This window comes from Propithecus coquereli, unplaced genomic scaffold (assembly GCF_000956105.1).
Source record: "Propithecus coquereli isolate 6110/MARCELLA unplaced genomic scaffold, Pcoq_1.0 Scaffold22, whole genome shotgun sequence".
Taxonomy (NCBI): Eukaryota; Metazoa; Chordata; class Mammalia; order Primates; family Indriidae; genus Propithecus; species Propithecus coquereli.
Genome location: NW_012147189.1, coordinates 10194591 through 10216619, shown reverse-complemented (window position 1 = coordinate 10216619; position 22029 = coordinate 10194591). Strand labels below are relative to the sequence as shown.

The 22029-nt window shown below is 34.8% G+C and overlaps 1 protein-coding gene across 1 annotated transcript in view; it reads left to right on the top strand.

Annotated features, from left to right (window-relative positions):
• TTC37 (tetratricopeptide repeat domain 37) overlaps positions 1 to 22029 on the top strand; it is a 73977-nt gene that overhangs the window by 34855 nt on the left and 17093 nt on the right. The window contains 11 exon segments of the mRNA XM_012644774.1: positions 522 to 615; positions 2814 to 2891; positions 4444 to 4568; positions 5358 to 5481; positions 8701 to 8922; positions 9815 to 9887; positions 12641 to 12694; positions 12870 to 12981; positions 17085 to 17213; positions 20699 to 20888; positions 21549 to 21596. Coding sequence (XP_012500228.1) covers positions 522 to 615; positions 2814 to 2891; positions 4444 to 4568; positions 5358 to 5481; positions 8701 to 8922; positions 9815 to 9887; positions 12641 to 12694; positions 12870 to 12981; positions 17085 to 17213; positions 20699 to 20888; positions 21549 to 21596 — 1249 coding nt within the window.

Below are 22029 nucleotides of genomic sequence, written 5' to 3'. Positions count from 1 at the left end.
TCAGGCTGGTCTCGAACTCCTGAGCTCAAACGATCCGCCCACCTCGGCCTCCCAGAGTGCTAGGACTACAGGCGTGAGCCACTGCGCCCGGCCAATTATTTTTTAAAATACACAGAGATTAGAACAGAACTATCAAGAGAAACTGTTCCTATTAATAAATTTAATCACAGGAAAGCTTAAGTGATTAGCGAAAGAACTGAATTTCCTTGTAAATCTCATGACTAGTTTTAATGTGAGCTTCAATTTCAAGTTATTATATACCTTTGGGAATAAAAATGTTTAAACTCTAAAACATAACTAGAAGCCATATATAACTATTGAATATTATTCAGTAATTTAAAAGAGTTATGAAACAATTACCGGCATACTATATTCAGGATAAAATTAGCTCAGTATTCTTAGCAATGCCAGTGATCTTGGGAGGTAATCTGGTGTTTAAGATACTGAAAAAATTGAAAATAAAACTAATATTTTATGGATGCAACCAGTATGCATATGTAAAGATATTTCTGGATTTCCAGAAAGAATTCAGAATTATGCTCCAGCTTTCACAATGTTGGGCTACTTAAATGAACATCTACAACTGAAAAAGGAAGCAGCAGATGCATACCAAAGGTAAACTACATTTAATTGCAATGTAGTCTTTGTTTATCAGTTAGCTTTTTAAAATTTAGTCTCTTTCATGAAGAAGGTACTAAATAAATGTTCTGACTCCTTTCCTGATCTTTTATTGCATGTTATTAGATCTTGGAAGGTGAAACTTTTCAGTTATATTTTGGTTTCTATTGCTCATCCTGGGGTGGGGAAGGGTGGTGTGTGGAGAAATTGAGAGAGAAATTGCGAGAAAAGAAAGAACAAACAAAACAAAACAAAAAACCCTTCAGATTTTGTTTTAGAAAAATCTGTCCCCTAAGAACTTGTCTCGCTTTGTTAGGTATGAGCATGTGTTCAGTCAGACAAGCAATGAGAACATTGTGATGTATTTTTTTGAATCACTTTACTATGTACTATATATTCATTCAGTGAATATTTGTTGAACTACTATTTGCCAAGCAGTGTCCTTAGCACTGGCAATTAAACAGTGAATTAAAACAGCCAGAGACCCTGTTGTCACGGAGCTCATATTCTGGTGGCAAGAGACACATGATAAGCTAATAAACATCTGTGATGATAAAAATTGCTAAGAACGAAAATTAAATTGGGGTAAAGGGCCAGAGAATGTTAGGACAGGAAGTAACATTTCAGATGGGTTTAAGAGCCAGTACTAAGGAGGCAGTTGAGGCCTAATTTGAATGAACTGAAACTACAAGCCATTTGTTTATTTGGGCAGAAGGAATAGCTAGAGTAAGCAGTGCCAATCAGGAGTGGACCTGGCATGTTTAAGAAACAAGGAAGCCAGTGTACTAGAATGGAATGACCAACCTGGAGAGTAGTAGGAAATGAAATCTGCTTAAAGTTTTATTCTCTGCAAATTAATGGGTAGGTGATAAGAAAGTAACTATTGATCTTATGAATAACTACTACATGAAAAGTTAAAAGACCTGATTGCCTAACCTCTGAGGCACGTTATTGTCCTAAATCTAAGTAAATATTTGCAAGAAGCCTTGTTAGATAGAAAAATAATTGAGATGATCCAAATGCTTTGCCATATCCTTTTATGGATCTCCCTGTAGTTCAAAGGAATAATCACTAGATGGTACTGGAGGCCGAATAATCAAGAAGTTATTTTTTCAGGTATATGTAGAGAGAAAGTTTATGAAAAACTACAACTTTTTTTCTTGTAATGTCAATAAATGTACCAGTAAACTGTATAAATATGATAGAATGTCACAGTGAGCAGGATTTTTAAACAGAGAAAACTAGGCAGTAGGGTGCTTGCTATTTTTTTTTTTTTTTGCATAGTGTTATTATTGCAAATATTGTGTATCTAACATCTGTTACACATTAGGCTTTAAATGACAGCTCCCTAGTCACTTGGATATGTACCACTCTTTCTTGGCTGATCACCACTGCTGTTTCGTTTTAAACAAATATTTGAGGCTTGAAACCAAAAATTAAGCATAAATCTAACCAGGGATATAGTTTTAATCTCTGGAATACTATCTTTTAGGCTTCTGTAGCAAATTTTTGTTTTTCATGCAATATCAGGGGGATAAAAAGCCTATCTTGGATATTTTTTCCCTAGTGAATTCTCTTTAAACAGAAAAGAAGATAAAAAAATCTTACTAAATATCCAGCTCTTTTCAGTTGTTAAGACATTTCCCTGCTTGCCCATAGGGAACTGAGCATGAGAAGGAAATACATGTTGTCAGCAGGTTAGTATATTTATTCTAAGCCTCGAGGGACTTCTGATGAGTTGTTCCCTTCCCTCAACTCACTATTCTTTAAATATTTTTCTGTATGTACAGGCAAGAGCACATGAAAACACTCAGTTTCCTGTCTTCCTAACTCAAACTAGTAGCTTATAAATATTTTCAAGGGTTTTTTTCTATATTTCCAAATATGTTAAAACTGTGACATAGTCGTTTCCCATATTTAGATTTTTGGAATATTTAGAAGTAAAATGTAATAAGGGATTTCACTTACTAAAAGGTCATTTTTATGTTATTTTCCTGACAATCTAAAATCTAAGTATATTTAAGTGCTTTTGTGGTACCAACTTAATAAAATATGAATAAGCTATTAGAACTAGCATTAAAGAATTAATAGAATTAAATAAAGAGAACAAAAATCTGTAGATTCATTTACATGGAAGGGTGAAAAAATGCTATTTTGCACATAGATAAACTGAAATACCTTTTTCTTTTTTTAAGGGCAATTTTGTTGTTACAGACTACGGAAGATCAAGATACTTGTAATGTTGCAATAAGAAATTATGGCAGATTGTTATGGTAAGTGTATTTTTTCCCCATTAATTCTGTGAATCTATTGAATTTTTCTGATGAAAGCTATAGGACTGGTGAGGTGATGACGACCAGTTTGCAGAGTATCTGGAATAAAGTATCTATTCTTTTTAGTTTTGATGTTTTGTGTAATATAAATATTTTTGAAGAAAATTTGTACCTTCCGTTGAAAAAAGGTTATCTGTTTTCTTTTAATTGGTTTTTATTGTGAAATATATAATATATGCAAACATGCAGTAAGTAATAAAATATAGAGCATAATTTAATGAGAATTCACCACTCAAATGTAACATCTTAAAATTCACTCAGTTTGCTTCAGGTTTCTTTTTCAAAGAAAAAGTTACAGATAAAGTTGAAGTCCCCTTCTTCAGTTTCATTATTTCCTCCACAGAAGTAATCACATTTTTGAAGATAGTGTTTATTTAACGAAACACTTTTAATGTACATATGTATCCATAAGCAATCTAAGATAGCTCTTTCCTTTATCAAAATATTTATCAAAATTTGAGTTTATTGATTTCGTAACTTCTTTCACCTTTATAAAACTTATTTTAGAAGCAAAGGTTGCATGTATTTTTTGCTCCTAAACATAAAAATATTTTCAGTAGCACATTAAAAATAAAAACAGGTCAGCTGCGGGGCATGTGCCTGTAATCCCAGCTACTCAGGAGGCTGAGGCATGAGGATTACTTGAGCCCATGAGTTCAAGACCAGCCTGGGCACCATAGTGAGACCCCATCTCTTAAAATAAAGAACTCTGTAAATTAAAAAAAAAAAAATTAAAACAGATTCAGATTATAGTGACGGATACCAGAATAAGAATAAGAATCTCAAAAATAAAGTGTTTCTGTTTAGATGATGATAGCTGAGCTTATACAACTTTCCTTCATGTTTAAATAAGCAAAACCAAGTTGTTTTTTGTATTATTAATAAGGATTGTACTTTAGTATCATATATGATGATACAATTTATATTTTTCTCCCTATTAAACAAAAAAAAATAATGTGTAGTTTTGTTTGTGGAATTTTAGTGTGTCTATGTATGCTCTCCAAAAAAATGGATGTGTATATAAATAGTTTACCCAAAAGCTAGGTGTGATCCTGATCCTCACTAGGCATTTTATAACTTTTAAGTTTGTCAAAGATGCTAGAACTGTACTAATAGGATAATACTTAACTAACATATTAAACTTAAAAAAATTAGAGTTCTCTATAGAAGTCAACTTGAAATTATTTTTATAATTCTGGATTTTAATTAAAGTTTGTTAACAAAAAGAGACATATTCACATATAATCTAAAAGAAGCAAAGTGTGATATTAAATCTCCCCAGTACGTCCTATTTGTGACATGCCTTCTATTTTAATATGTCTTTTCTACAGCTTTAATACTAATAGATTATAGCTTACTGAATTGCTACTATAAAAAAGGAAGTGCAGGTGAAGTTATTAAAAGAGCCTTAGTGTAATTACATCTCTATATTTTGATGCTACAAGTAAAAATTACTTCTGATATTACAAATAACTTGCGTTTTGTTTCTTAGTTCTATTGGTGAATATGATAAAGCTATAGAGGCCTTTAAGTCAACGCCCCTTGAAGAGTTAGAAGACATCATAGGTTTCGCGTTGGCTTTATTTATGAAGGGGCTATATAAAGAGAGCAGTGAAGGTAAGTATATTGCGTGAAGCTAAAGAATACATCTTTTCTAGAGTTGAGTAGAGTTTAATCATGATGAACTTACATGCAGAAAGATGTAATATTGAGATGGCCTGGGGGTTGCAATGTTTATTAAAATCTGACTAGTCATCAGGAGTGACACTAGGCACTTTATGAATGGTCCTTATAGTAGTGTTATGAGCTGAGTATTATACAGATGAGGAAACTGAGGCCCACGATCACTTATGGCAGATATGTGAGTTAGCATTTACTACTCTACATTGCTTAAATATCAATTTCTGATAAATGAAGACCTCGGTCATTGTTAGTAATAGATTTTGATATCTCCAAAATGGCAAATGAGTACATTTTTACATGTATAGACTTATCTCATATGTGTGCAGCTCATTTAAGTATCTACTGCTTGATGGAGTTGCTGGTTTGCATATGGGAATTTTGGTGATATCTCAGTGGCTGCAGGCCTCCACCAAAGGCCTAAGCTTTTGCTTAAAGATTGTGACCTACAACTCTCAATAGAGTCTAAAGGTAGAAGTTGAGGATTGTCACATAGTAATCATAACAATATCCCCAGAATCATCTTGGAACAGCTAAACCAAGTTAGATTATTATAAATTTTTATTCTGTTTGCTTGAAAACAAGAGAATAGGCTGATATAATTTTAGTTAGACGTTACTAAAAAAATAGGATTAGGACAGGAAAAATCCTACATTTGTCAATCAGGATTGATTTATTTATTTTATTTTTTCTGTTTTTTTGTTTCTTTCCAATTCTGTATAACAGCCTATGAGAGAGCCTTGTCTATTGTTAAATCAGAGCAAGACAAAGCCCATATCTTGACAGCTCTGGCAATAACAGAATATAAACAAGGAAAAATGGATGTAGCCAAGACATTGCTATTTAAATGGTATGTATAATTGACATCAACACTTAATGCTACCAGATACTTAAATATTTGAGTTGAGATTTGGAGTAATGTAAAATGAAGTTCTTAATGTCTTAGGAACTTTTGGGTGAACAAAAGCAATTGGGCCCACCTGGTTCTGAATTGACAGTTGTAGGTGTAGCTAGAGATAATGATTTAATTCTTAGCCCTGCATCCATCCAACCCTTCAAAACCATCCTATACTCTGTTGTTTATTTTTATTATATATTTTTTTAAAAGAGTAACTGATTACCTGATCAGTAGGATCTTAACATTTTAATGAAGGCAGTTGTAACTGGCTTGTTTTTTGGCCTCTTGGGTTCCCAGAGAGATATTTTCCTCTTTCCTTTTCAAGTTAACCTATTAAAAAGTTCATTTAAAAATGAATCTTTAAAAAAATTATACCAATTGAACTTACAACTATTTCTATGTTTTTAGAATAAATTAATGAAATAACTGTGATGTTTATTATTTATATAATACTCCTTTTTGACTTCTTGACCTTTTTTTAAGAAAGTTAACTTTATTCCTTCAAAAGCAGTCAATTATTAATATATGCTATTGGATAGTGATCCTCAGTGAGGGTTTTATTGGCATTTTGAATGGTACAAATCGTCATAGTACAGAGTGTCCTCCCATTGTAGGACTCATATCCCTGTTCTTTCACCCATTAAATGCTAATGACACTCCTCAGTCATGGTGACACCCAAAAACTTGCCTCCATAACTGCCCCATCCCCAAAGGTGGAGGCTGGGGGAGATGATTAGATGGTACTAGTTGAGAACCACTTCTATAGGATAGGCTTTACATTTGTTTATTGATTGTGATATTTTTGTCCTATCCTGCATGATTAAAGTCATTTCCTTATATAATAAATAAGCAATTCTTTCTTCTCTTTGCTGTTCAGGGAAAACCAATCAATTTAAAAGAAAATCCTGTCACTTTATATGGATACATCCTTGTAATGTGTATCTATGGCTATGTACAACATGTTCAGAGAACCCGATTTTGCAAGTGTTTTGGTGACAAGAATTATGTATGTTAATAATTACTACAATCAGTAGCAAAAGTATCTCCAGATTAGATCAAAGACAAAAGTAACTCCACATTAGATGCAATTAGATTAGTAATTGGTTACTACTTAAAACAGTAACCAAAATCAGTTTGAACGTTGGTGGAGGTGGGAAAAAAATAACCAAATACAATCTTCCTTTTCCACTTCCCTATGTGAAGAAAAACCTTTACCCTCTGTTTTATGTTGTTGGATCCAGGGCTGGGTATTTTTTCTGATCTACATTTCTGTCCTTGTTTTTGATTCTTTGGATGTCATCACTCAAACTTAACACTATCATCTGCTTCCATTTTCTACCCCTTGGCATTCTTTTCTTTGACTTTCTTTCTATGAAAAGTTAACTGTTACCCATTCTTTGATCTTGTTTGGCATTCATATATCGAGAAATGAGCAGTGTCCTAGACATTTATTTAAGGAATAAGGAATAAGTTTATTTAAGGAGTTTAGGAATAAGTTTATTATATAAGGGAGAAAAAATCTGTTTACCAAACTCATAGACTTTATGGTATTAAATAATCACATGTAAAATTCCTAGAACGTGGTAGAAGACAACATGCAGGTACTGAGCATTTAGCACATGTTTGCTTAATATAATTGGGAGGTAGTCCATTTCAGTACTAATTTAGATTTTGTATATTAGTAAGTATTAGAGTAGATAGGTTTTTCCTTTTGAGCCAAAGCACAAATCAGAATTTCTTTTTTTTATCAATATTGGAATTTATATTTTACTATTTGCTTTTTTAGTTATACCAGTTGACAACGTGGTTATTTATATTGATAGAAATGACACTGCCTGACATACTTCCATATTTGGACTCCTACACCTGTTAACTCTTATTATAAACAGAGTTCCTATGAATACTTTAAGTAAGCTATATACTCCAGAGCTGCCTAAAAAATTCATGTTTTCATACCTGTTTGTCAAAATTAAGTGCAAAACTCTTAATTTCCCCCTTCCAAAAATAGTCCAAAGACATAGTGGTAGGTATACGATATTTCGTAATGTTATAAATATTTTGGTTATATTTAATGAACTATGTTTTAAAAGTTTTTAAAAGTTCCTTTGCTTTATTACAGTATAAAAGTTAATAATTATTAGAAGCATCATTAAATTTGTAGAGAGCTAAGGTTTTCTTCGTTTAAATTAACAAGGATTCCTAAACATTATTGACTTTTAATAAGGCTAAATCAGATTTCACAGTTGAAAACTGAAAAAAAAGTTAGAATTTTTTAAAATGCCAGTGTAAGACATCTACAATTTTGCATGTAAACATTGAAAATTTAAATTCTCCTAAATTATAAAAATACTCAAGAGTATAGTGATATAGAAACAATTTATATTTTTTATGGAAAGTGCTGGTTTCAGTAAGACAGAAAAGTAGGAAAAAGCTTTATTGGAATGATAAAAATCATATATTGAAGAGATTCTTTTTTCTTGGTTATTCGTACATTCTAGGATTTTATTGAAACCCAGTATCTTAGCAAAATTGTTCTAATTATTTACCTAGAACTGAGATCCAAAGAGATTAATTTATGTTTGTTTCTAAAGTTTAGATATAATGACCGAAAAAGAAATTTGGCTGTTGTTGCTCTGAGAAAGGCCACTGATACATTTAACTGCTTCAGATGATTGGGGAAATTACCGTCTCTAAACACCAGTTTGTTTCTATGTTAATCTTTTTTTTTTTTTTTTTTCCATTTTTAGGGACAGAGTTTCACTCTGTCGCCCAGGCTGCAGTGCAGTGGTGCATAGCTCATTGTAATCTCAAACTTCTGCGCTCAAGTGATCCTCTCACCTTAGCCTCCTGAGTAGCTGGGACCATAGGCGTATACCACCAGGCCTGGCTAATTTTTTAAATTTTTTGTAGACGCAGGTTCTCTCTATGTTGCCCAGGCTGGTCTTGAACTCCCGGCCTCAAGTGGTGCTCTCATCTTAGCCTTCCAAAGTGCTGGGATTATAAGTGTGAGCTACTGCACCTGGACTGTTTCTGTATTAATCTTAAAGCTGGGCTTAGTTTGGTGAATCTTTAAGTAAATTGCTTTTTATACTAAATATTAAATGTTTTAATAGTTATGGATAAAGACTAGTGTAGTCATGACTAATAGGTAATTTGCAAATGTATTTACAGCTCTATCTTAAAGGAACCAACTGCAGAAAGCCTTCAAGCCCTGTGTGCACTAGGGTTGGCAATGCAAGATGCTACCCTGTCAAAAGCAGCACTTAATGAGTTACTGAAGCACATCAAACGCAAAGACAATGATTATCAGAGGTGCCTTCTTACTTCAGCAATTTATGCACTCCAAGGCCGCAGTGTGGCCGTGCAAAGACAAACCTCTAAAGCTGTTCACAGGTAAATTCTGCATTTGTGAAGTTGGGGCCTGATTATACCGTATGTGGTTGTCTTCGACATTTGGACTTTATTAAGACTATAAAATGAGGTAAGTATATATTTTTGGAAACCAAACTCTGGTTTTATGAAATTTTACATAGGACCAGGTAACTGACTATACATCTTATTTCACCTATAAGGATTTTTCTTTTAATTCAGTTGACAAATTTGGCCTTTAATTAGGTTAAGAACCAAACCTTGTTTTGTTATATAAGCCCTTATTCCCAAGTTTGTAATATTCTCAGTCTGTTATCTGATACTGTCCAGATTGATGATATTAGGAATTTTTGGCCATTTAAACATTAATTAATGTCTTCAAAATTTGGAAAATAGAAAGCTATCATTAGCAACAATGGTTATTTATTTTATTTTGAGTAGTAGTATATCTGTAGTTTCTTTTCCTTCCATAGCTCATTTTTATTCACAATCTTTGCTGGTTAGTTATATTTTTAAAAATTAAATTATTTTAGTGGAAAGCTTATTCCTTATGATGTCATTTTTATTAGAAGTCATCCTCCTGGTGTACAATATTATTTATCCTATAATTTTTAATCTCTTTGTGTCTTATTTGAACACAATGTATTAAATTTCTTTAACTTTTCTTAATTGTCTCATGGCTTTATAATCACATTGCTGATTTTTCCTTCTTTTCATAAGGACTGTTGTTGTGTATTAGAGATATAAAGTATGTTTTCTAAAAATTAAGACACTTTCAACCAAACATAGACAATTAATATGAACTTTTTTAGGTGTCTAAAAGATTTTTAAAATTAATAAAATATTAGTTATTTGTACATTTTGTGATTAAAGTAACTTCTGTCTCTAAGCCTGCTACTTTTGGTGATCTCTATAGTAACCCGGGTGACCCTGCTCTTTGGTCTCTGTTGTCCCGAGTTGTTGCTCAATATGCTCAACGAAATGCAAAGGTGAGTAGTGTTCTAAATTCTGGCAAAAAGCTACAATAACTTGTGATGTGGTAAATGTTATAATTTTAAGTCATAGCATTATTTTTCTGGAAGATAATTAATACGGTGAAGAGAGTTCTGTTATTTAACCAAATTCTCCTTTAGTCATTCAACAAGTACTAGACTGAGTTTCCTCCATGTACTATTGTACTGTTCTGGGTATTGTGGGAGCTATAAAGAAGTAGGAAAATCTTTTTGAACACATACACATTATGTTAATGACTGTATCGTAAAGTGACATAATGTTGCCATGTAGTGAGCATTAGCTATGTGTTTTTGAATCTCAAAAGAGAATTTTACTTAAAAGCTTCTTAAAGGTAAGACAATAAGAACTACAATACTGCTAGCATCCAAAAATGTAAGTGTAAAGATGAAGTCACTGATTATAAGGATTATATACTGTATTGTAGTTTGTACAGCCAGACATTTTCAGGACTCTATATTGTGTTAACTCCTGTGGTTAATATGTCCTTTCATAGTTCACTTAACTGGTTGATAAACATAATGGTAATAGACATTATGGTTTGAACACTTACCATGTCTAATAATTCCAATATCTGAAGTCTGTGGTTCTGTTTCTGTTTCTGTTAGTCCTACTGGTTTTCACTCATGGTGGCTTTGTTTCTTTGTTTACCTGACTGTGTGTACTTGAAAATTATTCGTAGGAATAATTTGAAGCTTAAAATTAAAGTACCTTTCTTTAGAAAGGGTTTGTATTTGCTTCTGCCAGGTGCTTAGGAGCTCTACCAATCTGGGACTACCTTATATAAGGCTTAGAACTTGAGGTTTCTAGACCAACCAGGCTCCTCTGTGCCTGGGTTACAAGGTCATCTGAGATTTGGCTTAATTTGGATTCACCTGGAATCTGAGCATGTAGCCACTTGGGAGCTCAGCGTGTTCTGATGTCGGTTTCCTTTACACTCCCCTCCTTGTGTGAGCCCTGGGCTTTAATTTCTGTCGCTGTAGCCCATCTTTAATTTAAGACGAAAACTAAAATTTGTTAGCATCTGCAGATGGCAGAAGTGGCATCCCTGTTCACTTGTCTTTCTGGATTCCACTTTTCCCTTTTAGGTTTGGCCTGGTAAGTCCTTAATATCTTGTCAATTATTAAATGCTTTTAAGAATATGGTTTTTTAATATTTTATCCTAGTGTTTCTCAAACTTTTGTGCCATTGAAATCACCTGGTGATCTTGTTAAAATTCAGTAGGTCTAGGGTGGGGCCCAATTGTCTGAATTTCCAACAACTTCCCAGGGAATGTCAATGCTGCTGGTGCACAGGCCACAGTTTCAGTAGCAAAGTTTTAGCTCACGTTTTTAGTTATTTTCAGTGAATTAATTGACTCAGAGAACCTAGAAGACCATAATTATTAGGCACTGGAATGAAGTACTTTATTATGTGTCAGCTACTTTGCTAAGCATTTTTATATATTTTGTCATTTAATCCCAGCAACCATGTGAAGTAGCTATAATTGTTGTCCATTTTATGGAGGAGGATACTTGAGACACAGAGTTTAAATAACTTGTATAAAATCAGTTAATAGTTGTGATGATGGGATTCAATCCCAGATTAACTCCCAAATCCTTCTACTCTGCTGTGTTGACTTTCTTCTTTTTAATCTATCTTCTATTTGTTTTATATTGACTTTTTAAAAAAGTTTATTTATGTTTTCAGCAGTCTTTATTTGTGTGCTAAATACAGTTTTGAAAACATTTCTGATACACTTCTGGTATGAAATGAGAGATACAGTATACTTTTTTTTTGAGACATGGTCTCGCTCTTTTGCCCAGGCTAGAGTGCTGTGGCGTCAGCCTAGCTCACACCAACCTCAAACTCCTGGCCTCAAGGGATCCTCCTGCCTCAGCCTCTCAAGTATCTGGGACTACAAGCATGCGCCACCACACCCGGCTAATTTTTTTCTATTTTTACTTGCCTAGCTAATTTTTTCTATTTTTTAGTAGAGACGGGGTGTTGCTCTTGCTCAGTCTGGTCTTAAATTCCTGAGTTCAAGCGATCCTCCACCTCAGCCTCCCAGAGTGCTAGGATTGCAGGTGTCAGCCACCACTCCTGGCCTTACAGTATACTTTTGATGTAAAATGAAACCATTCTTGTAATTTACTTTCTTTTCCAGGTAAAATGTCTAATAATTGAATTTTTAAGGGTTATAGATTTCAAATTGACCTTATGAAAACTCTGTGATGCTGCATATATTTTCTTATTTTTAGTATTGATTTGCTTATTGAAGCAATGATGAGCTTCATGGTGCTCTGAACTGTTGTTATTTATTTTACTAGGGACTATGGAAGTTTAAAAAATACTATATATTTTCATGGAGTAAAACCATGTTAGTTTATCTTTCGATCTCTTCCTCCCTTCCGTCCTCTCTGCTCCTGTCTCTTTTTCAGTCTTTCTTCCATGATCTCTTTTATATTGTTAGAAAATGTGCACATTTATTTGGTACCACTGTAAAATCATGTAACTTTTGAACTGTTGAATGAATATTTTAAAAGTGGAGTTGAAATGATCATAGTCGAAAAGTATTCACAAAAATACTAGTCTTTTAAAACAGTATTAATAATTGATACATAAGGAGTTTAGAAGTTGTGAATGTGATAAAACTAAACCTTTCAAATGATTTAATGGAAAGATTTTGTCTTAATTTTTACTATTTCATGAAAGTTGTTGCATTTGTCTAATCAGTATTTTCAATTACAGGGAGGCGCTGTAGCAGGAAACGTGGCTCATATTCTGGACTCAAATCATGGGAAGGTTAGTTTGCCCTAGTACCAAGGAAATGTTCGAATTGTTAAGTAATATTTATGAAGGAATTAAATAATTTTTCTTAATAGCTTTAGGAGTCACATCATATCAAATACTTTCATGAGTTTAAAAGACAGGGAGCTACAAAGAAAATTGGTTAAAATATTTCTTTTCTCTTATGTAGAAGGCATTACTGTATACTGCAGTAAATCAGTTGGCAATGGGAAGCAGTTCAGCAGAAGATGAAAAGAATATTGCACTAAAGACCATTCAGAAGGCAGCACTCCTTTCTCCAGGTGAATATAATATTCATTTCATTCATTCAGATTCTATCAATCTTGCATTTGTGAGTTATAGGAACAAAGTTTTTATTTCCAGAAAATAAGACAAAAGGGAATTTTAAGAAAATGTTTTAAGATTTTGCATATTATTTGATTGTCTGCTTTTGGCCACTAATAATTAAGAGAGAATTAATTACTGGAACAGGCCGAAAGGAATGCCTACTTAAAGATACTCTATTACCTAGTAACGAAAATCTGAATTATATGTGTATTTTCAAGAAGTTTTACTTCCATTTTCTACCATTCTAGTTTAAAGAGGTTTACTTATGGCTACTAAATTATTTAATAAGCATATTTAGATATTTGTAGTTTGAAGGATGGGGATGTGTCTTGTGTGGTAACTGTTGGAAATGCCAATTTATATGACCTCACCGGAGTTAGCTATTGCATATGACTACTTCAGCATGCGTCCATTACCACTACTGGAAAAATACCTAGAGGACTGTAATGCCTAGAAATATAGAGTTATAAGGTGTACTTTTACATAATATTATTTTAAACACAAAATACAGCATTAAAATTTATTCCTCTAGAGCACTTCAAACATTTGTTAGACCAGAATGCTATTGCTTTTGGCTAGGCACTGTTGGTAAACAGATTGTACAAAGAATAGGTTCAATGTTATCTTTACAATAAATTCTAAAGATCCTAACTAAGCTACAAAATATCTAACATTTCAGGGACTATTTTATAACATAAGTAAACAGACCAGTATCCTGTTGATTATCCTTACTTTCATTTTGACGTGGTCAGAATAAAAAGAGACCCTAAACATTTGGATTTCTCTATATTATATATTGATACATTTCTGGTTTTTGGAGATGTTCTCAAGCAAATATTAGATAGACTTAGTCTCAAGAATTCTTATTGTGGATACAGAATGATAGAAGATCTATTAGCCTTTGATTGTGTAAGGCCATAAACTTTAGATTGCCCAGGCAAGTCTTCTCTAATGATCTCCTCTGATTTTCCCATATTATCTGGATACATACATACTCAAGGAAGCAGAGTCATTGTATAATGTGCTTAAAACAGGGACTGAGTGGTGAAAATGAGTGCCTGTTTGAGACTTAGGAGTCCAATGAAAGTGAATATAATTGTAGTTATACGTGGTGACTACACATCTAGTCTTTGTAGGTCTTTAGTTGAACAAAGTACAGTTTTGCTAAATGTTATACCAAGGAGTCTTTTCAGGAATTTAAAGGTAATCCCAAGAATTTAGAATTGAATAAAAGAAAATCCAGTTTCTGCTAGATTAGTGTTTCTGTGATACTAAGAAGTATTTTCAGCAAATTGTAGTTTAAAATTATTAGTTTTGTAGTTTATCTATTATCCCAGTGTCACTTTATTTCACAGAGCATTGGAGTTGCTGATTATCTGTGGAAGAGTTAAGAGAAACAGCAATTCGTTTGTATTGTGACAGAAGAAATTGCTGCCCACTATGTTCCATCCCCCTGCCAGAAATCTAAACCATGTAATACCATAAGATCCCTAAAGGGGTTGTTCGCTTAATCTTAAGAGTAAGTCAGTATTCAGAAACTGAGTCCACTTCAGTTGGAATCATAGAATTTTAGACTTGATGGTACTTCGGCCTTGTTTTATAGAAAATGAATCCCAAAGGAAAAGCTACCACATGTTAATTAGTGGCATTGCTAGACCTAAAACCCTAAGGTTTAGTCATGTGCCTTTCATTATGCAGTAATCAGATCTCATTACAAATAAATTCTAGGGAATGGTACCCATTTGTTTATTCTGGAATTTGATAATGTCTATGTTACTTAAAATAAGATAGTTATTATCTGGGGCAGAAATTATTTCATAACATGAAGGTATATATTTAATTTTTTATAAAGATTTTTCATCTGTATAGATTTTAATGATTCTTGTGATTTTATTCTTATACCATTAGCAGTAATACTGACCATCTAAATGAAATAGATACATATTTCACACATTTGATAGGAGGCATACAGTGGCTGGAGCATTCAGATAAAAAAGAATATAAAACTAAAGCTACTCATGGTGGATAACAGACTTAAACTTAAGGCATGAAACTGTAAGAATTCTAGAAGAAAATATTGGAAAAACTCTTATAGACATCGTCCTAGGGAAAGAATTTATGAAGAAGACCCCAAAGGCACAGCAACAACAAAAATAAATAAATGGGACCTGATCAAATTAAAAAGCTTCTGCACAGCCAAGGGAACTATCACGAGAGCAAACACAACCTACAGAAAGGGAGGAAATATTCTCATGCTACACATCCGATAAAGGGCTGATAACTAGAATCTATATAGAACTCAGGAAAATCAGCACTAAAAAATCAAACAAGCCCAAAGAAGACAGACTAATGTCCAAGAAACATATGAAAAAATGCTCAACGTCTCTAATCATCAGGGAAATGCGAATCAAAACCACAATGAGATATCACTTAACTCTAGTGAGAATAGCTTTTATCAAAAGTCCCAAAATAATAAATGTTGGTGTGGATGTGGAGAGATAGGAACACTCATACACTGCTGGTGGGACTGCAGACTAGTATAACCTCTATGGAAAGTAATATGGAGATACCTCAAAGAGCTAAAAGTAGAACTATCATTTGATCCAGCAATCCCATTACTGGGCATCTACCCAAAGGATAAAAAGACATTCTATAAAAAGACATCTGCACTAGAATGTTTATAGCAGCACAGTTCACAATTGCAAAGATGTGGAAAGAACCCAGGTGCCCATCAATACATGAGTGGATTATTAAAATGTGGTATATGTATACTGTGGAGTACTACTCAGCCACAAAAAACAATGGCGATCTAGCACCTCTTGTGTTATCCTGGATAGAGCTTGAGCTCATTCTAAGTGAAGTATCCCAAGAATTGAAAAACAAGCACCACATGTACTCACCATCAAATTGGTATTAATTGATCAACACTTATGTGCACATATAGTAGCAACATTCATTGGGTGTCAGGCAGGTGGTAGGGGGATGGAGGGGATGGGTATGTTCACACCTAATGGGTGTAGTGTTCACCGTCTGGGGGATGGACATGCTTGAAGCTCTGCCTTGGGTGGGGCAAAGGCAATGTATGTAACTTAAACATTTGTACCCCCATAATATGCTGAAATAAAAAACAAACAAACAAAAAAACTAAAGCTAAAAAGTGTGATCAAGTGACTGTATTGTTTAACTAGCACCCCCTTGTGGGATTTTAAATCATTGATTTGTTATTTAAGGGTAGCAGGACTAAAATATTAACTGTTGAAGTAAACTACAAAATAAGATTTATAAAAATAAAAGGTCAAACGAATGAATAAAAACCTCTAAGTTCCAGAAATCCTCTTCCCATTTTTTTCTTTTCATAAGGAACTTGCTTAAAAAGGGAGTCTATATGCATAATGTCTTTTTCTTATTACCTCTCCATCCCACTGCTTGTTGTCAGGCTTCCCCCCTCCCCTGAAACTGCTGTCAAGATGTGAAAGAAGGAAATATCAAATGAACGAAGGAATATATAATTATTTAAATGCTTTGCTTGGAGTGAGAGAGTGACTTCCATTCTTTCCTGTTAGAACATAGATAAAATCTTGAACCTTTCCTTTTGCTCAAACTTTTCTTAAGAACTAAAAACATTGTGTTATCTTGGTTGTTCTGTGACAAAGCCTTTAAAAAAAGAGCTGAATAATGAAGATGAGTGTCTATCTGAGGTTTGTCCTTGGTGTCAAACAAAAGTGGATCTAATTGCCCCTTCCTTGGTGTATAGCACTCTAGGCAACTGAGCTAACCAGCCACAGAAGAAGATCTTAATAGAGTATTTCTCATCTTCTGATATGTTTAGGAAAAATGGCAAATCTTGAAAGACGGATGTAGTAATGTGTCTCTGAAAACAAGTGTGATTTAGTTTTCCTTTAAAAAAGTGGAATTTTTATGGAGATACAATTCTTTTTGTACTCTGATTTTTCGTAGTTTTTCAACATGTTGATATTAACTCTTATTCTCATTTTTGATAGTTTTTCAGCAACATGTTGATATTAACAAGACTTCTAACTGTCTTTCCTGTTTGTAGGTGACCCTGCTATCTGGGCCGGGCTAATGGCAGCCTGTCATGCAGATGACAAACTGGCTCTAGTGAACAACTCTCAGCCAAAGAGGATAGATTTGTACTTGGCATTGTTATCTGCCGTTTCTGCTTCAAGTAAGTTTTAAAAAGCATTTTTATACATGATTTAATACAGATTCCTTAAATGGTTAAATCAGGAAAACAACTTCAGCATATATTGTTATAAAAAATACATTCATTAAAGAATCCGCAGATCTAACAGCTGTACAGAAATGTGATGGACATATGTATTTTGTCTTCTATATAGCTAAAAAGTCCAATATGTTCTGTTAGCTGAAATCTTCATTTTTGTGGCAATTTTCTGCTTTGAGTCTTGACCAGTGTTTTAGGACAGAGGTGACCTGGATGCAGTCCTTTATCAAAACCAGCACTGAAATTGTCCTTTGTTTCTTCCTGGGAATCTTGGCTAGGGTAGCTGTTGTTCTAATCAGATTTAGTTAGCATTACTTTGTAAATCTATAAATTTATTCATTGAAAAGTTGTCTATATAAAAAGATACATAAGACAAAGTCTAGAGAAATCCTTACGTAAGTTTCTTCTGCCTAGCTTAGGAAAAGGCATATTGAGTATGCTTTTTTATCTAGCAGCAAAAAAGCAGCATTGTATATAATGTTTCTGTCTAGTAAAGCCCATCTGGTTACTCAGGCACCCTCTGCCTACATTATCAATCACAATCATCAGAATTCTAGAAGCCTAGACAGAAAGCAGATTTCCATCATAAATCATAATCCAGAATACTCTCCCCATCTCAAGCTCCTTAGTTTAATCATATCTGCAAAGTTCCTTTTGCCATGTAAGGTTACATATACACAGGTTCAAGGATTAGACACTGATATCTTTGAGGGGATAATATTCTTCCTATCAAAATCATATTTAAAAAAAAAGTGATCTACACATAGGTTAACCTACTTTGATTAATAAATAGATTACTTTTGTCTTGGGACAATAGTTGTTCACTAAATTAATTTTAGGTTATTAGTTATTTTTTAGTAAATGTTGAGCAGTGTCAGTGGTGTCTGTGATTTCCTCAGTGGCTTAGGATGCAGTTGTTAGTAGAGGCTGTCATAAAGTTTTGCTGGGATCTGAGACACCAGGTGGGCCACTGTTCAGGTCCAAGTCATGCTAGTGGTGGGCTGATTATGCCGTCCTTTGGCCCCAGGATGACTTACGCTGGCACTGGTGTCCATGGGTCCAGGCAGGCCAATTCTTGGACCTCTAGGTAGCTTTCTTGGGTGCTGGATATGGCATCAGTGGCTGGATGGGTTGGGTGGGTTCTTCAGCCCCTGGGCAGCAGATGTGGAATGGGTCTGGCAGTGGCAGTGGTGGGACAATCTTCTGGGACCCAAGCAGTCTGGACTAGTATTGGTGTTTGCTGCAATGGGCTGGGTAGGCCAGTACCCAAGCCCACAGGTGGTATGTGCAGGTTGGTGCCAGCACCAGTGTTAACCGCGGGTTGGGTGGGCCCAACCTCAGACCCCAAGAAGAGTACTCAGGTGTCAGTGGTGGTAGACTGGGCTGGGCAACCCCCAGGCCTCTGGGTGGGTGCTCAGGTCTGCGCCCGGCAGACCTGTCCTTAGTTCCTCTGATGATGCATGCAGGCACTGGCTGTGGTAGGGAGGAATGAGATGATCCCTAGGCTGCCATGGAATGCTCAGGTGGGGGCATCAGCAGCTGTGCTATGGCCCTGCTATTGGGGACAGTGTGGTTGATTTCAGTGGGAGCAGCTGTAGGCAGGTGGCTGAGGGGCGCATGTGCTTTGCTCATGCCTTGGCATTACCACAGCCCATAGTGGCTGTCAGTGAGGTGCTGGGGATGTGGAGATGCAAGGGCTGCGGGGCCCCTGGTGCCCCAGGATGCAGTCTGGTAATGGGTAGACTATCAAAGTGGCACTGTGCTATAGCTTCTTAGAACTTGGGGTTTTGTGGGTCTCAATGTGAGCTCCCTCTCTAGAGCAGTGCCACTGCGTAGTCTTCAGGCAGCTCCTTATGTTAGTCTCAGGGCCCACAAAGGTTAAGGTGGCTGGGATTGTAGGAGTCCAAGGCAGGAATGTAGACAGCTGGGTGTCTCTCAATTACTCTTTCCCTACATCAGGGAGCCTTTCCAGGCTCCCAGCTGATCCTGGCCCAATCCTGAGCAGGCTGCCTCACTTCCCTTTCCTTCCTTCCTTCCTTCTCTTTATTTACAGTGTTCTCTGTTAGATAATCTATTCAAAATGTGATTATTTACTTGCTGTTTTGGTTTGTCTCCATGAACAGGTGAGTACCTGATGAATCTAGTCAGCTGTCCTTTTTTTTTTACTTCCGCCAGAGGCAGGATGTCACTTACTCTGTTGACCAGGTTGGAGTGTAGTGGTGCAATCGTAGCTCACTGTAAGCTTAAACTCTTGGGCTCAGGCGATCCTCTCACCTCAGCCTCCTGAGAAGCTAGGACTATAGGCGTGCACCACCACGCCTAGCTAATTTTTAAAGTTTTTGTAAAGATAGGGGTCTCGCTGTGTTGCCCAGGTTGGTCTCAAACTCCTGGGCTCAAGTGGTCCTCTTGCCTTGATCTCCCAAAGTGCTGGGATTGCAGGTGTGAGCCACCATACCTGGCTTAGTCAGCCATCTTGAAGCTGACACTTACTAATGAATTTTACCAACATTTAAGGAGAAAAATGATACCAATTATACACAAATACTTCCAGAAAATCAAAGAGATGTTAACACTTCTGACATTTTCCATGAGGCCAGCATTACCTTAATGCCAACACCAGGCAAAGACATTACAAGAAAAGAAAACTACAGAACAACATCACTCATGAATATAGATGGAGAGAATTTAATAACAAAACTTTAGTAATTCAAACCCAACAACACATAGAAAAAATAATACATTATGATGAAGTGGGGTTTAGGTCAGGAATGCAAGGTTGCTTTAATATTTGAAAATGAATATAATTCACCATTTAATACCTGTAAAAGATACCAGACAGCATTTATCCTATATAATTCCACTTATATGAAATTTTAGAAAGTGCAAACTGGTATGTTGTGACAAAATACAGATTAGAAGCTGTCTGGGAACAGAGGCTAAGGGAGGATGGATGGGGTGAGTTGGGGACAGAAGAATGATTACAAAGGGGCAAGAGGAAACTTTTGATAATGATGAATATGTTCATGGTTTTGATTGTGCTGGTGGTTCACTGATGTATACGTATGTTAAAACTCATCGAATTGTGTAGTTTGGATATGTGCAGCACATTTTGTGTCTATTATATAGCAGTAAATCTTTACGTTATTTTCAATGAATTCTTTTCATTGTTACTATAGATATAGTGATTTTTTATGTAAGTCACAAGTATATGAGGCTTTAACTTATTTAGCCACAAATACCCCCACCATGAAACTTTACAGAAACCTGTCTCATGTCAGGATAGTCTGTAGTATTCCAGTGGTACATGTAAGTTTTAAAAACTGTATATGCATGATAAGTCTAATTGTAATATTCTTGCAACCAGTTAGTCTTATGAGTACACAATATAAATTGCAGAAGAAAGTAACATCAACATTTCTGGTTTACAGTTAAAGACAAAGAATTCTTTGAAAATTACAACCAATCTCTTGAAATGTGGTCTCTCTCACAAGCTGTCACTGGTCTAATAGATACTGGAAGAATATCTGAAGCTGAGGCTCTCTGCACAAAGGTATTGTTATGGAATGTGCATTGAAATTCATGGATTTTTATCTTGGAAAACAACTTCAAAAATGAAGTGCATGTCATTTAAAGAGCGTATGGTAGTGGTGACGATTATGGTGATAACAACCATTTATTGATTACTGTACTTGCTACAAGCCAGTGACTATATTTAGCATTTTGTGTTTGAACTTCCCAACAATCCTATGATGTAGGTATTTATTATTATCCCCATTTTTACAGTTGAGGAAACCAAGGCTTAAAGAGGATGAGAAATTTGTACAGGAACTCCACAAGTAGAAATTGATAGAGTTGTGATTTGAATTCATAGGTGTCTGACCATAGGACTCAAATTCTTAATATGGATTTTTTTTAAATTTTTATTTGTTTTAGGAAGGAAGTATTTTCCTTTGATTTCTCCCTTCAGAATGCTGTATTTTCCAGCATCCCTTCATTTTCCCAAAATTCTAGATCACATAGGATGACCATGGAGATTGTTGAATGGGTGCCTGGAGCTACTCAGTAGTCAGTTTTTACATGCCAGGATGTAGGGCTCTATGCTTAAAGGCTCTGCGAGTGAATTCTTAGTGCCTTGCTTAGCACATAGTAGAAGCTCAATAAACATTCATTGAATGAATGAGTTTCATAAACCTATTTAGAAATAATTTAATAGTTAAGGAGAATTTTAAACATGACTTTGCTTGAAAACCTCATGTTTCATAAATGCTTACCAGGGAGATTGTGTTTGCCTGTGTTGTCTTCCCAGAAGTGTTTTTTAAAAGATCAGTATAAATTTTACAGAGAAAGAAAAATGGACTTTCGAAGATTCCTTTGGTCCTTGAATTATGTGAAAAGCAGAATAATACATTTTCTCTTTTATTTAAGGAATTCCACCTAAGTTCAGGATAGAGTATTACACAGTGGATATTTACTAAGCTTTAATTCACAGTTGCTATGTGCTCTTTAATAATAAGTGATAAGTGATACTTTATGAATCTTTCCTTGTCATTTTATTATTTCAGTCTCTTACTTAGAAGAAAGTAATTAAATACACTTCAAAAATACATTTAAGACTATCATCTAATGGGTAAAAAATAAAGAAGTATGCTATTGAGGGAAAAGCAATAAAAAAATATTTAAAATAATAGTGGAAGGACTTGTTTAGAGAAATTCTTTAACTTCTTTCATATTTATATGGAAAGATACACATACACATATA